At 31.6% G+C, this 16,263-nt stretch overlaps 3 protein-coding genes and 1 long non-coding RNA gene across 8 annotated transcripts; 2 read left to right on the forward strand and 2 right to left on the reverse strand.

Moving 5' to 3' along the window:
• Nucleotides 1-115: 115 nt before the first annotated feature.
• LOC143201459 (angiotensin-converting enzyme) lies at nt 116-8,195 on the forward strand. Its single transcript, XM_076412554.1, has 10 exons — nt 116-331; nt 1,982-2,140; nt 2,200-2,337; nt 2,389-2,644; nt 4,626-4,932; nt 4,990-5,142; nt 6,940-7,064; nt 7,215-7,390; nt 7,461-7,744; nt 7,802-8,195. The coding sequence occupies exons 1-10, from the start codon at nt 242-244 to the stop codon at nt 8,097-8,099; spliced, it is 1,986 nt and encodes a 661-aa protein (XP_076268669.1). The 5' UTR covers nt 116-241; the 3' UTR covers nt 8,100-8,195.
• Nucleotides 2,821-3,185, reverse strand: LOC143201485 (uncharacterized). The gene is made up of 2 exons (XR_013006961.1): nt 3,051-3,185; nt 2,821-2,995 (listed from the first exon to the last, which is right to left on the reverse strand). It is a non-coding gene; the product is annotated as an uncharacterized LOC143201485 (long non-coding RNA).
• A 983-nt stretch (nt 8,196-9,178) lies between the features above and the next one.
• Nucleotides 9,179-14,333, reverse strand: Afti (Aftiphilin). Of its 4 annotated transcripts, none has more exons than XM_076412395.1 (5): nt 14,119-14,333; nt 13,947-14,067; nt 12,544-13,895; nt 12,301-12,490; nt 9,179-11,675 (listed from the first exon to the last, which is right to left on the reverse strand). In XM_076412395.1, exons 2-5 carry the CDS (start codon nt 14,065-14,067, stop codon nt 10,162-10,164), a joined length of 3,177 nt encoding a protein of 1,058 aa, XP_076268510.1. In that variant the 5' UTR covers nt 14,119-14,333; the 3' UTR covers nt 9,179-10,161. The 4 variants fall into 4 exon arrangements, with proteins under 4 accessions (XP_076268510.1, XP_076268509.1, XP_076268512.1 ...); XM_076412394.1 differs by having other exon boundaries at nt 14,156-14,329; XM_076412397.1 differs by having other exon boundaries at nt 13,950-14,067; nt 14,119-14,329.
• A 94-nt stretch (nt 14,334-14,427) lies between these two features.
• Nucleotides 14,428-16,141, forward strand: HSPBAP1 (HSPB1 associated protein 1). Of its 2 annotated transcripts, none has more exons than XM_076412594.1 (8): nt 14,428-14,533; nt 14,598-14,813; nt 14,867-15,013; nt 15,061-15,197; nt 15,258-15,376; nt 15,428-15,549; nt 15,604-15,720; nt 15,773-16,141. In XM_076412594.1, exons 2-8 carry the CDS (start codon nt 14,637-14,639, stop codon nt 16,088-16,090), a joined length of 1,137 nt encoding a protein of 378 aa, XP_076268709.1. In that variant the 5' UTR covers nt 14,428-14,533; nt 14,598-14,636; the 3' UTR covers nt 16,091-16,141. The 2 variants fall into 2 exon arrangements, with proteins under 2 accessions (XP_076268709.1, XP_076268708.1); XM_076412593.1 differs by having other exon boundaries at nt 14,459-14,533; nt 14,579-14,813.
• Nucleotides 16,142-16,263: the final 122 nt, after the last annotated feature.

Below are 16,263 nucleotides of genomic sequence, written 5' to 3' on the forward strand. Positions count from 1 at the left end.
TGTTCAGCTTTCTTTTCGAAGATTTTAGAGCGTATGACACAGGTCACGGTTCGGGGGTTGCACCTAACTGAAAAATCATTTGTCACGCCAGAGGTTTGAACACGCCTTAACTTTTAGCAAAACCGTCTCATCTGACATACGGTTTATTATTGTAATTTTTTTGAAGATGTTCGGTTGTCGTACCAAACGGCACGCGCTCCTCATCTAACTTCTTTTTCCCTATTTTTTCGGATACTTAAATATGGAAACGGTAGCGAGAGGCTTTAAATGTTTCATTTATTTTTGTGTTTTTATTATTATAAGGGCAAATGACAATGAGCGATTCAATGGGGTAAGTAAAAATTTTTAACGGTTTTATTTTAAATTTCATTTTATTATTTTAACACATTAATGGATATGTGATACATATTACAAAGTTTTATAATTAATATAATAAATTATAAAATTAAATTTTAAAATTAATTAAATATTATACTATAATTGACGATTGAAGATATTTTAAAATGCAATTATAATTTAAAAAATATATTTATTGCTATAATTGATTTATTCTTTTTATAACTGATTTGACATGCTATCTTAATTTCAGCAAATTATTATATAACTTTTATAATTAATTAACACAAAGACTGTTATTTCTATGATTAGTTTTAATTTACACATTTCACAGCAACATATGCAAACCTTTACTACTAATTAAATTTAATAATTAACGGATAACTATTTGTAGACTGTCATATAGCTTACAACAGTATCATTAAGGATAGAGTTCATTAACTAACAGTTAATTATATAGTGACATATAATTTAACAATGAACAGCACAGTTTATTTTTCTTTCGAAAAATTATAACAATAAACAAAATTGCTGAAGATGACAGGATATTAAACGATCACTAAGCTAATGGGTGTGAAATTGGTTAGACAATTGTTAAAGAGTGTACAGGAAATATTTTGGTTGAAGGATCGAAAACAAAAAAATATATTTCTATTAAAAATGTATTTGTATGTGAATATTCTTAAATGATCTCTAATATGTTTCGGGAAAGGAAATAAATAAATGTTTGATATACTAATGATTATGTAACATTAATATTCGACAATAATAGAACAATGGGAAATAATTATTAAAATTAATATTAAATTTGGTTTAACACAATATTTATAAACTATGCGTATATATATATATATATAGATAGTTTACTCTCGTTTTTACTCGAAATTAAAGCACTATGTCCGGTCTTTCGTCAATCCTTCCGCGACTTGATGTTACGCTCCAATGTTTCTGGGTCAGGCTGTGCGTTATTCAAATTTCTTCAGTGTTTACTTACTATTTACGAAAAACGATTAAGGAACAGTATGTTACAGCAAGCTATTAATTAGTACGATGCGCATTTTTGCTTATCGACTTCTTTATATATTTTTGTTCTGAAATGATTACAATCTTGAAGAACGTTTTGTGAAATCCGTCGTTTAGAGACTGTTATCTTTTTTTATTTCTAACGCAGAAATATTCATTTTGCTTGCTTGAGAGAAAGTAAATGTTGCACTGAAATGCTCTGTTAATTTTGTTTGTAATATGATCATATTTTAGAAATTATATATAAACATATATACACATGTACAATCTATAGATATAGAGCGTCGTAAATACAAATATATAGATCCTTTATAATATTTTAAACCAATTGGATGCAAACACTCGTGAAAAAAGAAGTGGAATGGAATTAAAGTAACAATTTTTTCAATATTCTACTTCACTCTTAGACTTCAAAATGTTAGAAGTCTGGTCTCCATAAATTTGAGAATTATTAGAATAAGTGTACTGTTAAACTAAGTTGAGAAAAATAAAGCCATTTTCTCAACTATAGATTAGTTTTTTTTCATTTTCGTAGTATCCTTTAGAACAGTCATCAACCATCGTCTTGATTGTAGTGATATTGTCACAACTAATATTTTTTTCTGGAATTTTCTACAAATAGGGATTCAATACTAACCTAGATGATGCCTTGCGGTTCCTCAATGAATACGATATTGAGGCGGCAAATATGTGCTTCAGGGTTAGTTCTGCTCAGTGGGCTTACTCCACTAATATGACCGATTACAACAAGAGAAGAATGATCGAGGAACAAACCTTACAAGTAAAATATACTATACTTAATCTTACCTTAGTTTTGAATGAATCTGTTCCTTTGATCAGGCAAAATTTGATAAGATAACTTGGAAGAAAGCCGCCGAATTCGACTGGGCAAAAATATCAGATCCAATAGCACGAAGACAGATAAGAATGTTAACTATGAACAACAGGGCCGCTCTTTCTGATGATAAATATAACGAGGTAGTACCAATTTACTTAAAATAAACCGTCATTCGTGCGTTCCTTTCTTAGATTTATCATCTGATATCGGAAATGAAAGATTTATATGCTCACGTGAGGATATGTCCATACGTGACGGATTTCAACGAAAGTGTATCGATATATTGTGATTTGGAACAGAACGACGCGGTAAAAATAATGGCGGATTCACATGACAATCTAGAACTATTACACGTGTGGAAGGAATGGCATGATAAGTCCGGCCCAGTGATGAAGAACAAATTCATGAGGTACGTGGAAGTTGCCAATCAAGCTGCCCGAATTAATGGTAAGTTTTAATATATTACAAATGTCAATATATGGTCCGTTCAATAAAACAGTGAACTCACCTCATCTAAATTGATGACGGCAAAACGTCGCAATCAACTCTGAGTTTTAATTCATTTTGGGTTTGAGATACAACAACAAAATCTAAAATCTAAAAATAATTAAACAAAAATACTATTATAGTAAATCTAATGCATATATTATCGAAGGACTTAATTAATTATACAGATATAATAGTTTGTATGTTCAGGTTGTTTTTTTTATTATACATTAAATTCTTCCATACCACCTATGAGTTAGAGTTTTAGGCGCGTTTTTTTATGTAGGAGTATCCCCTGGAGGCCTAATTCATCTAATTAACAATTTTCCAACTAATATAGTTTACTTTCATTAGAGAGCATATTTACCTTTTACGTTTGTTTCCTTTGATACAGTGTTTCCTTGTCAACCAAGTCATTTTGAAATCATTTTACTTCGCTTTAGTTTGTTCTGTTAGTACCTGTATGCATCCTTATTGGTAAAACTAGATTTAATCACTATTCTCCGTTGTGCATTTGCCATATCTGCAAAGCAGTTAGTATTCTTTCTATGCTCACATATTTTAAGCAAATGCACATGTATATTCTGAATAATTACACACGTATCTATGCACATAAATCTTTCACACTCTACAATAAGATTTTCTACAGTTATCGCGTATTAATTATATACTCACCTTTAGTTGTTACCTCATCACCCTGTCTTGGAAGTTATCAGCATTTAATCATAATCCTATATTCAGAAAGTTTCATTCAAGTGATTAACGCGATTCCATTATTTGTCAATTTCTTCTTCAATGTGTTTGATTGAGTTCATCCAAACCGAAGATGTTATTAACCATTCATGTTTCCCGACTGAAGAATAATATATTTGTAATCAATTATTAATAAATGTTATAGTACTAATAGGCTAATCAATTACTATTCGAACGTTTACCTTTTTCCATCAACTTTTACTGTCTTATCACTATTTTTATTATAATCTTGCCATGAGTGACCATTGGGTATATTGGCCCCATTCTGAAATATCCATGTCTCAACTAAATACACAGATTGAAATAATAATTTTTCCTTGATTTTATAATATGCTTTTAAAAATTGTATTTTTTAAAAACAGCGTCTGATAGTTCTATTAGACCTCTTCGTTCTTTACGCCATTTAAATCCTATATTACTCAACAGTGTATGAAAGGATGTTCTCCTCAAAGAGCTGCATATGTCTAAGCTTTATATTTCTTATACTTTTCAAACTAACTTCCTCTGAAATAACTGTATTGAATTATGTTTATATTGAAAAAACCACTCACTGTTTTTATACATTTCATATAAACGATCTCTGATAAAGCTAACATCAAGCTGATCTTGATTCGTCACCCGCTGCGTATGAGAACGGTTTTTGTCGGCGAATCCAAGGTTATATTAGTCCATACTAATATTCAGTTCAGCTACAACACGCTAAAAAATATTTGCAATATAAGCCGCAGCAAATTAATATTTAACAGTGCTTACCTCTCTAATGAATTTTACTGGCAAGAGGAGGCCTACATTATCTCGTTCCTGTTCGAAGTAACTGATTAGAGACTCAATCTGTTCTGTCTGGCTTCGGCATTTTTAATAAGCGTAATAATAAGCAGAGATTTTAAATATATCAAACCAAGCAAAGCGTTGAAACAACGTTTGCCAGTTTATAATTTGTAGTTATTATATTTGATATTTTGAAGAATTGGGCAGACGTTTGACAGCCGTACGACTTTTGCAGGCTGGTTCGATTACATGTTCAAACTTATCAACATTGTGTCTCTTTTTAACTAGAATGAAAGTAGAAGGAAAATATTGTCTAAACTAAAACGAATTTACAAATTACGGCGGACAATACATTAAACATCTTGATGACATGAGTTCACTGTAATTTTGAATAGACTATATTAGTAATTCGCGGCCCTAGGCTTCCAAGATGCCAGTGAAGCGATGCAGTTCACCTACGAATCCGCTGAGTTCGAGGATAATTTGGCTCAAACTATACACCAAATAATGCCGTTATACAAAGAACTGTTTACGTATGTCAGGTCAAAGTTGTACGCGAAATATGGATCAGAGATAATTCGGACAGACGGACCTTTACCAGCTCATATTCTGGGAGATCTATGGGGCCAAGAATGGGGCAACATATACGACTTGGTTATTCCCTATTCCGGCCATGGAACAGTGGACGTAACAACCGAGTTGTTAAGACAAGGCTTTACACCTCTACGGTAAAAATAAATAAACCAAAAAATACACTTCATTAATATGTTCGAATTATATTTCAGGGTTTTTCAAATGGCAGAAGAATTCTATACATCATTGGGATTAAAACCAATGCCTCCAGAATTCTGGCGCTATTCAATGATAGAAAAACCAAACTCCCGAAAAGTTCAGTGTACTGCAAGTGCGTGGGATTTTTGCAATAAAATGGATTACAGGTAAGTGTTTTTAACATAATTCATTACTGTATGATACCCTTTTTATATATAAAATAATGATATGGTGAATGCGAGGGAAATACATGTCTCAAAAACATATTTGGCGTGTTTTGTTCATCAGTGGCTTGAACACGTGATAGAAACTGTATATGCAATAAAGGACATACAGCCCACCAAACTATCATTACTTCTTTCTTTCGATACAATCCCTACTTTTGGCCATGCTTCACTCATTGTTCAGTTCCCACAGGCGTTGAAAAGTATTGTTGAGAATATGTCTTCTCATCAAACTATAGCACGCTACAAATGCCTTAATTTGGCAGTACTTCATCAATACTTTCATCAAACATATAAGTAATTTTGGTAGTGAGTTTTATTCGTTTCAACTAATTTTTAGACTCTTAATATTAACTAATTAATAAGCAATTTCATAATAAAATAACAGGTCAATTGAAAAGTCCCCGGCCTCGCACATAGATGGCGCTACTAGAATTAAATCTATATGTTTTCAAGTTAGCCCTAACCTTCAAAAGATGCGTGTACAAATTTGACAGCTGTCGGATCATTAGTTTTTGAATTATAGCATTTTGAGTGAAGCAACAAGTTATTGTGAAAAAATCTATAAACAGGAATTTCGCGTGTTGATAAAGTATTGCTTTTTGAAGGGAAAAAATACAGTTGAAGTAAAAACTTGGCATGATGCCGAGTTTTCGGACACTGCCCCAGGAAAATTAACCATCAAGGATTGGTATGCTAAGTTTAGACATGGCGAAATTAGCACCGAAGACGGTGAACACAGTGGACGCCCAAAAGAGGTTGTTATCGACGAAAACATTTAAAAAATCCATAAAATGATTTCGAATGACCCTTAATTGAAATTGAATGAAATAGTAGACACTTTAAAGATATCAATTGAACGTGTACATCATATAATTCACGAATATTTGGGTATGAGAAAGCTCCGTGCAAAGTGGGTGCCGCGCGAGCTCACTTTTTACCAAAAACTATGACGAGTTGATGATTCGGAGCAGTGTTTGAAGATGATCAAGCGTAATAAACCCGAGTTTTTGCATCGATATGTGACAATGGATGAAACATGGCTCCATCATTTCACTCCGAAGTCCAATCGACAGTTATCCGAGTGGACTGCACACGATGAACCCGCTCCAAAGCGTGAGAAAATGCAACAGTCGACTGGCAAGGTTATGTCGTCTGTATTTTGGGATGCGCATGGAATAATTTTCATTGACTACCTTCAAAAAGGAATGACCATCAACAGCGACTATTACATAGCGTTATTGGACCGTTTGAAGGACGAAATCGCCGAAAAACGACCGTATTTCACGAAAAAGAAAGTGCTGCTTCACCAAGACAATGCACCGTGTCACAAGTCAGTGAAAACGATGGCAAAATCCATGAGTTGGGTTTCGAATTGCTTCCTCGTCCACCGTATTCTCCAGATCTGGCCCCCAGCGACTGTTTCCTCTTCCCAGATCTCAAAAGAATGCTCGCTGGGAAGAAATTTTCGTCGAATGAAGAGGTGATCGCCGAAATTGAGGCCTATTTTGAAGCAAAGGACAAATCGTGCTACAATATCAGTTGCTATAATCAGTGTATCACCCTTGTAGGGAATTATGTTGAATAAAAAAAAACTAATTTTGTCAAAAAATGTGTTTTACTATAGTAGGCCGGGGACTTTTCAATTGATCTATTATACTTTAAACTGTCATTATAATTGAAAACGGATGTATTTTAATAATAACAATAAAATAAACTTTTGATTATATTTAACCTTAGGATTAAACAATGCACTGAAGTAGATATGAAGAATCTTATAGCAACTCACCATGAAATGGCTCATATCCAATATTATTTGTACTACGCAGATCAGCCTTTTGTTTATAGAGATGGAGCTAATCCAGGTATGTACATATTTATTTCAAATACAGCATCAACCAGTTAAGATCATTGTCTTTTTATGAAATGTTTAAAAAAAAAATGTAATTTTCTTTCCCAATAATTTAGTATTCAACTATGCCCTATACTCTCACTGAGAATACAATATTTTGTAGGTTTTCATGAAGGTGTAGCTAATGCAGTCATACTCTCTGTGTTTAATCCGACTCATTTCTACAGAATGGGACTATCAAGAAACAGGACTGATATTTATGAGAACAATATCAATTTTTTGATGCTGATGGCCCTTAGAAAAGTTGCATATGCACCATTTGCATATGTCGTCGACCAGGTAAAACACATACAAATAGCTAATGAGAAATAATTGACGAATAACACAATTTGTTCCGATATTTTAATAGTGGAGATATCAAATATTTCAACAAGGCGTGACCAAAATGAACTCGGAATGGTGGAAACTCAGATTAAGATATCAGGGAGTGGTTCCACCGATACCGCGTTTCGAAAGTCACTTTGATGCGGCAGCAAAGAGGCATATCCCTGCTGATATTCCCTACGTAAAATATTACATCGCTTTATTGCTAGAGTTCCAAATTCACAAAGCCATGTGTACAGCTGCTGGTCATACTGGTCCCTTGCATACTTGCGATATCTATAGATCGAGAGAAGCAGGAAGAGTTCTGATGTACTTATAATTCAGTTATTTTATATTTCAGTATAATTATAGTTATTGAAACCGTAGTGACATTCTGAAGGTGGGAAAAGCTCGCCATTGGCAAGACGTGGTTAAAATGTTGACCAGGGGAAAATCAGACAAATTAACAGCAGAACCATTATTGGAATATTTCGAGCCACTATTAGAGTGGTTGAAGCAGGCAAACAAGTACGAAAAAGTGGTGGGATGGATGAGCAACAAAAAGGATGTTGCCTTATATCAACCTCTGGTATATTCTAAATCTAACAGAAATATGTTGGATATATATAACTTAGTAGTATTTTCTGTGATAGCCTATAAAAGTTCATTAGTTTTAAATATATAATATTGCTATATAATTTATAACTATAGAGTTATATACTAAGCCAAAATTATTTATAAACTTCTGAAAAATAAATAATAAATATATTTTCAAACTAAATGATTTGACTTTCATATATAAACCTGGTTCATTTGAATATGCAAATAACATATTTATTCAACGTTAACACAAGGGTTAAAAAGTCTCGGGCCTAACACATAGACGGCGCTAGTTTTATTGCATTCATCGCTTTTTCAGTTAGTACTAATCTTTAAAAGAAAGCTCAAACCTTTTAAAAACATTTCATGATATTCTACTCATAAGTTTGTGAGTTATTGTAATAAGAATGATACTACTTTTGTTACTTTCAAAACAATGGATCAAACATAATTTCGTGTTTTAATTTTACACTGCTTCTTGATGAGAAAAATACCGTTCAAACGAAGCAATGCCTTGAAAAGTGTTATAAGGATTCCGCTCCATCAGAAACAACCGTTGGTTTGCTGACTTCTAACATGGTCGTAGACACCAGTGGTTTGGTGGGCTATGGTGAAAAAACATAAAAAAAAACACAAAATTGTTTTGAATAATCGAAAAGTGAAGTTGCATGAGTTAGCATGAGCATTTGACTATGAGAAAGCCCTGTTCAAAATGGATGCCGCTCATTATTAACCAAAAACAAGAACATGTTGATTCTGAGTAGTGTTTGGCCATGTTTAAACGTAACAAATCGGAATATTTGCGTCGATATGTGACAATGGATGAAATATGGATCCGGGATTAAAATCATCGTTATCTGAGGGGACAGCAACTGGTGACATGCCTATTTTAAGACAAAAAATAAATATTTCTACAAAAGTGGTACAGTTGAAATGTTACAGCGGCGCTGGAATGATTTTGTGGCTCTTGATAGAAATTACGTTGATGGATAATGCCAATTATGAACAAAAAAAAAACGCGTTTTCTTTGTTACCCCCGGGATTTTTCAGCCCGTGTGTTAGAGATGTCTATGGTAGTATTAGTAAGTTATACGACATTACACTTTAATTATTCTTATTATTGTATTGAATGTAGTGGTTATATTGAAAAAAAAAAGATACGTATACTTATAATAAATTTATTTGGAATGATACACAATAACAATATGTTATACTATTGATTATTTACAATAGTGATTTTTTATAGTGTAAATTATGAATTGCTAAAACATACTTTAAAATAATAGAATAGTAATATGGGCTCTGTAACCCATGCCATTTACGCAAATATAATAAACAGTGATCCCAATATACATAAATTTAATACTGCATTAAATATACTGTTAAATAAGGAATAATACTTAGTATTAATAAATAACAAATTACTTCAACATTATTATCCGGACCAAACAATTCTTAAAAATTTTGTAAAAAAAACCAAATATACTATCATTATATTATATTAATTTCTTTTAGAATGAAATAATAGTAGCCCTCATACAACTTAATATCACTTTTAAAAATAAATTATATATTAATACATTTATACAATTTTTACAAATATTTCCCATAAATAATAATCTCACAGAAATTTTAATAATAATAATGCCTATTGTATATACTTAAATTCTACATACCAACCAAAATTCACCATCGCCTTCGATAGAACAAAAACAAAAACGATAAAACTATTCTATAAATAATAAACCAATTTACCGCAAAATCTACTTATTGTTTCAATGCAACATTGAAACCGAAGCATTCTTCTTGAAATCACAGCTAATATTTTAATCATTCATTCTAATAATCATAAAACAAAATACAGTGCAATTCGTTATCTAATTTTAGTTTTAATATAGATTGTGAAAGATTCGCGATTGAAAGGTAGACAAATTAACATGATTAGTCAAAAACGTTACATTACAGATTCTGCAGTGATAAAGCACTTAATGTGTAAGATGTTCAAACCACATAATTGGAAATACCTCAAAAGAATATTTGGTTCTGTCAACTTATATTTTTTACACTTCCACAATCCTTTTAACTATAACTACATAATTAAAAAACAGGCCACGTTTAAATGCTTATAGCATAACTTGCTCGTTTAGTCATTTGCGGTTAGTCCTGTTTTTTGGTGTAAAAAAATCTAAATCTGGCATCGCGATATTGGGAACACTGCTTTTCTTGCTCTGGACCGACCTGTGCAGCTTTTGTTTTTGCACGTCACTATTCTCGAGATGAGCTGTTGGATTACTTATGATGTTAGGTGTGGCACCTATCCAGCTAGATATTTGATTCGCCTGGTTAGACCAGCTCTGATTGGTTTTAGTGGGGTTTGTCTTCTGAGTGGGTGCTTGGTGCGATACAAAGTCGCTCCACTCATCATCATCTTGAGTTTCAGGTACTTGTGGCCTCGATGATGTGTTAGCTTGATAATTACCAAATCCCCCATAAGCCTGACTGGCATATTGATTGCTTATTATGGACGGTTGATAAGCAAGATTGTTTTGATTATGAACGTGACCATACATTCGACTGTTTGGCATAATATTCGGTAAATTCAGCGATACATTTGATGATAGTTTTGTTTGAACTAAACCGTTCGGTGTTATTACAGGTATAGGCTGTTTGGTTGGTTGAATATTACCTAAGTTTAAGACCGACAAAGGCAAATCAGGCGTTGAACTCCTCTCCTTTTCCATTTTCAACTTGTGAAGAGGCGATGATTGCACGAATACGAAATCAGACCATTCGTCATCCTCAGCATGGTTTTGTTTCACGCTACTGATTGTAGACGTTTTGCTAGATTCACTAGATAGGCCATTAGGTTTTCCCAAAGTTATTTTTTCCGGATCGGCTTTTTTGTTAGAATCATTTTTTACAATTATTGAGTCATTTGTTACTCTCGAATAGCTCAATGTTTCGAATCGTTTAATCTCCTCATCAGATATACCTGGATCTGGCCAGGTTATCTGAGTTGATGCTACAGGATTATGTACAACAGCCGGTTTGAGAGGTTCTAGAACTGGCTGCATAAGCATATTCATGTCGCCACTTTTAGTATTAGATGATCGTACATTCTCTTTAGGTAAAGAGAATGTGAAATCACCAAAATCATCTGATGATGTATTAGCTTGTAAAGATGGCTCATTGTTGGTGTTTTTGTCTACAATATTTAATATTGAAGAATCTAATGGTTTTACTGATAATGTTGTCGTCTTGCTAGGCTGATCATCAGGAACGATCATTTGAAAATCATCAAATTCTTCTTCTGCGTCAACAATTTGAAGTTCTCGACGGGACAGTTCCGGAGTAACTATCGTGGGCTCTAACCAACTAACTATATCGTTATCATCAGTTTTTTCACATTTCGCTGATATGTGTGTTTCTCGTAATAGAACGTTATGTCCTAGAGAAGATTCTGGTAATGGAGCTTCAGTGTAAGATACAAAATCATCAAAATCATCGGAAGTTGTTTTCCCACCCTTTGTTGATTCTTCACTCAAACAGATTACAGGAACAGGCTGTATATCCAGGCTAGGACAGACAGGTGTACTTTTAGATATTTCTACATTCTTGGTTTCTTCTGGTAGCTTGGTGGCTCCTTTAGTAGTAGGCATTGCTTTAACAATAAGGATAATTAATTTCATATTTTAACACATTTTTGCAAATATTCTGATAAAACTTATTTAACAACTCTCTCATTAACTGACAATTATTAAGCATTTACTTACATTGAAGCCAAACTTCCCAATTATCTATATCTTTGGTAGGAGAAGTGGAATTGTGAGAAGAGGAAGTAGATTTTAAAGGAGTTTCTAATTGTGTTAAAAATTGTTCAATATCTAAAAGTATTGATTGGGAGACTGTGCATTGATAAGGAAAGGGAAGGCAAAATAAATTGTTTATAATAAACATCCAAAGTAAGCATGAAAACAAAAACGTATATAGTAGCTCAATTAGAAATATCATATAACAAGGCTGCAAAAAATACACACATTCTTGCATAAAATATCATTAAGACATATTTTAGAAAATAATAATGTAACATTACCAGGGTACATTTTATTTCTCAATCCTTTCTACACAGAATGTGCATAAAAATGCAGTGATTTTAAAAAGTAGCAGCTTTATATGTTGTTAGTACTTATATTTATTCAATAAAATAATTAGAATCACATCGACTTTATTTTTAAAATAATTTTTAGCTGTTAACTGTAATGTGTTAACTGTATAGAAAAACTTACAGTCAGATACTTCAGAGGTTTCTAAATCTGCCATATCCAAGTGTGGTGTTTCATCAGTACTAGGATTTTGTAAATGCATCTCATTTTTAGGAAGAGATGCTGGGGTTTCAGATTTGATTGGTTCCAGAGGTGTTAAACTCAAATTGGCAGCAAAACGTGGCATTGAAGGATTCCAACCAGGTCCATATAACTACAATGAATAATATTAATTACCATAAATATACAGTATTCAAAAAAACTTACTATGTTTCTTGAATCAATATTTAGAGCCTTCAATAAAAAATTTTGGCTAGCAGATTTAGGCCACTGGAATGACAATGCATGAGTTTCTGTAATACTCTTTATTTGGTTGAAAATTTTATCATTCACTTCAATATCTTGACTACAGTAATCTTTTATCACAGTTTCACTAGCAGGAAACATTTCTTTAAGAATCACTGTTGACTTCTCAAAGGCCTGTTTCTCATTAAATAATACATTCTCTACCAATATATTGTCATTAGATGTACAAATTTTGTCAGATGATATTGATGCAAATTCTCCAAAATCATCACAATTATCAGTGATATCTACAGTTTTAACAGAAGGCAAATTTTGAACTATGTTATTTTCACATGAAGTAAAATCTGCAAAATCATCAAACTCTTCATCTGACTCATTTAAAATAGGTTCTGATGCCTTCAACTTCTCTTGTGCTGTATTTTCAGTTACTGTACCAAAATCTCCAAATCTATCCTCATGATTTTCTACTATTGCTTTTTTAACATCTATATTTTCATCATATTTTATTTCAATTGGTTGACAAGTTTTATCATCTTCCATTATTATTTCTTCATAGTCATTATCTTCCATAACTTTTTCATTTAACTCAGGTAAGTCTTCATTTATTAATTCATATTTTAAAATGTCATTATTATCTATGAAATGAGAATTACTATTTAGTTCTTTACTATTAGCAAATATAGATTCAGAATCATCATCAATTGTAAATGACCCACCATCAGACACAACATTGTCTTCAAGAATTTCATTATTAAAAGTTTGTATGTCACTAGAGTTATGAAGAACATTTTTTGGTTTTTCCACTACACTATCTTCTTTATCAATGGAGGTTTCCTTTATATCACAGTTAGTTATAATTTCATTATTTGTATGAACACTGTTTGGTTTAATATCTTCTATTTTGAAAGTTAATAATGTATGTTGTTCAAAATTGTTTATATCTTTAACACTATTAGAAGCAACAGAACCACCATTGTCTGTTACTAATGTTTCAACATTTTTACAATTGACACTTGATTCTAGTTCATCTAAATTTGAATGATCTTGTGATGATTTGAAAGATGTATTATTTAAGTCAGTCTGTAAACCATTATATGTGCTTAAGTCATGTTCTTCAACAACCATATCCCCATTTATTTCCTTATGTTTTTTTCTTTTATCACAAAAATCTTTTGGTAATTCTAAATCTGATGGTTCCAAAATATTATTAATATCTTCTTTACTATTACTATTAATGTCCAAACTTCCATTTGGTAAAGGACATTCAAATGGCTGATCTGATAAATGTACTGGTGAAGATGTTAAGGAAATATCTACAATGATAAAATATAAATTTGTTACCAAAATTATCATATTATTACTACCACAATCATAGGATAAATTGTTTGAAGCTGCAAAATCTCCAAATTCATCATCCTCATCATCATCAATACTTGGAGGAGGAGGTGGTGAATTACTCAATAAAGGTGGTATTATGTTAGACATCTAAAACAGCAGGGTTATTTTATATAAAAAAATTCCGCATTTTAGAATTACTTTCTAGAGTCCTTGTAATACTAAATAAAATCTCTACCTGGAAAAATGTGGGACTGAATTCAACAATAATTAAAACTTTTTAATTGCTCTTGCTACTTTTAAAACTTTAGAAATATAATTATATTTTCTCTGTTAATAGTATTTTTCTACAATTTCACATCTGTTTTTATTTATGGATGTTGACAAAAGATGACAATTTACTGACAACTATACACGCCATATTTCCTCAATTTTTAATATAAAACAATTTTTAATCTGTAGTCCCCTGGGTGTGATAATTGGCGATGTAGTAGAATTCATTCCTAACCACTATGTTTGCATTAAGGATGTCGGTCGTGGTGAAATATATCGTTATAACGCAGAATAAAAAATATCGATAGATCGAACAAAAACTCGATATATTTCAGCGTCCCTAGTATGTATTGTCTAATATATACAAAAGAAAAATTTATGTTTTCAGATAACTTTTTTTTATGTAGATAACATTGGCCTTTTTTCTATGGTTCGCCTGTTACGAAATGGAGTATTTTGGTACTGAAAGTAATTTACGAAATTTAATTTTAAATACTAAGAAACCATTAATTATTCGTAACAAAATTAAATCAAGTATTGTAAATTGGGATTTATATTATTGGAAGAAAATTATTAAAAACGAATTGTTAACATTTCGATGTGGAAAAAACAAATTTACTAAGGTATTTATAATTTTAATTAATTGCTATAACAAGTAATGTTATTATTTATATAGGAGCCACAATGGGAAAGTAGATGTTCTACAAAGGTAGCAACATTTCAAGAATTTATAAATCAGTCTAATTCTAACATAGAAGAGTGGTGGTACTTTGATTATAAGTATTTAAGAGATTGGTTTTCTAGTAATACTGAACTAAAAAAAGTAAGTATTATATTAATATGTTTTGCAAGTTATCAATGTAATAGTAGAATATATCTTGGTCAGAGTTAGGTTTTCCTGAAATTACAGTTGAGGACACTACAATTTGGATTGGATCTAAAGGTGCTCATACACCTTGCCATATAGACACATATGGGTGTAATATGGTGTTACAAACATTTGGAAGGTATAATATACATTTATGAGAATAGTTCTATTTTATCAAATTTCTTAAACACACATATAGCAAGCTTTGGTTATTATTTCCACCAGAAGAAAATTTAAGACCTTCAAGGGTTCCATATGAAGAATCTAGTATTTATTCAAAGATTAATTTTTTCTCTCCAGACATATCTATTCTTAAAGGTAATGTATTAGTAAGGTTTATCATAGTATTATTGAATTTGTGTCTTATAGATATTGGCCATTGTTATAAAGTTATTCTTAATCCTGGAGATGTCTTAATTGTTCCCAATAGATGGTGGCATTATGTGGAAAATTTAGAATTTGCAATAAGTATTAATACATGGTTGCCTTTAGTAAGTTAATATGTTTTATTTAAGTTGTATTTTATCATGTATTTAACTTCACAGCCAACGGATAATGTAGAACATATTAAAGAATGTATAACAGCTATTCTAGTTGGAGGAATAATAAATACACAAGAACACAATTTTAAACGTTTTGCTCTAAACCCAAACATGATTGAGGTAAATATATAAATAATAGTGGTATAATAATGTAATTTGGAGATACTTACAGGGAATGGTAAATACCACTGATGCATTGAATATTTTAAAAAATAAATTGACAGAATCACAATCAGGCCATGGAAAATTAACTGAGCATGAAACTAAGAAGATTCAAGACTTCTCTGAATCATGCGATTTTATTATTGGACTTGAGGAATTGAGTGGAGAGGATTTAAAAAATTTTATTAAACAACAGTCACAGAGATTCCCCATAGAAAAAGAAGATAATATAAAAAATAGTTATAAGGATATTTCTGATTTTTTAGAAGCAGTTACTGACCCTGAAGTAGTGTCATTAATTGCGAAAAAAATATCAGAGAAAGTATAGTGATAAATATAATTATTTTTAAATAATTATAAATATACAAGTAGAAAATTATTTTTTATCATTACTTTCACCCACATCCAAGTAGCGTTCTATAACTCGGAACTATGGATATAGAAGAGTTTTTAGTTTATCAAGGATCAAGTGAAAATACTGTGCATTTAATAAAAAAAAGC

The sequence above is a fragment of the Rhynchophorus ferrugineus genome, unplaced genomic scaffold, assembly GCF_030347505.1.
Source record: "Rhynchophorus ferrugineus isolate W39M unplaced genomic scaffold, kcgeb_rfMv2 rfM8, whole genome shotgun sequence".
Classification (NCBI taxonomy): domain Eukaryota; kingdom Metazoa; phylum Arthropoda; class Insecta; order Coleoptera; family Curculionidae; genus Rhynchophorus; species Rhynchophorus ferrugineus.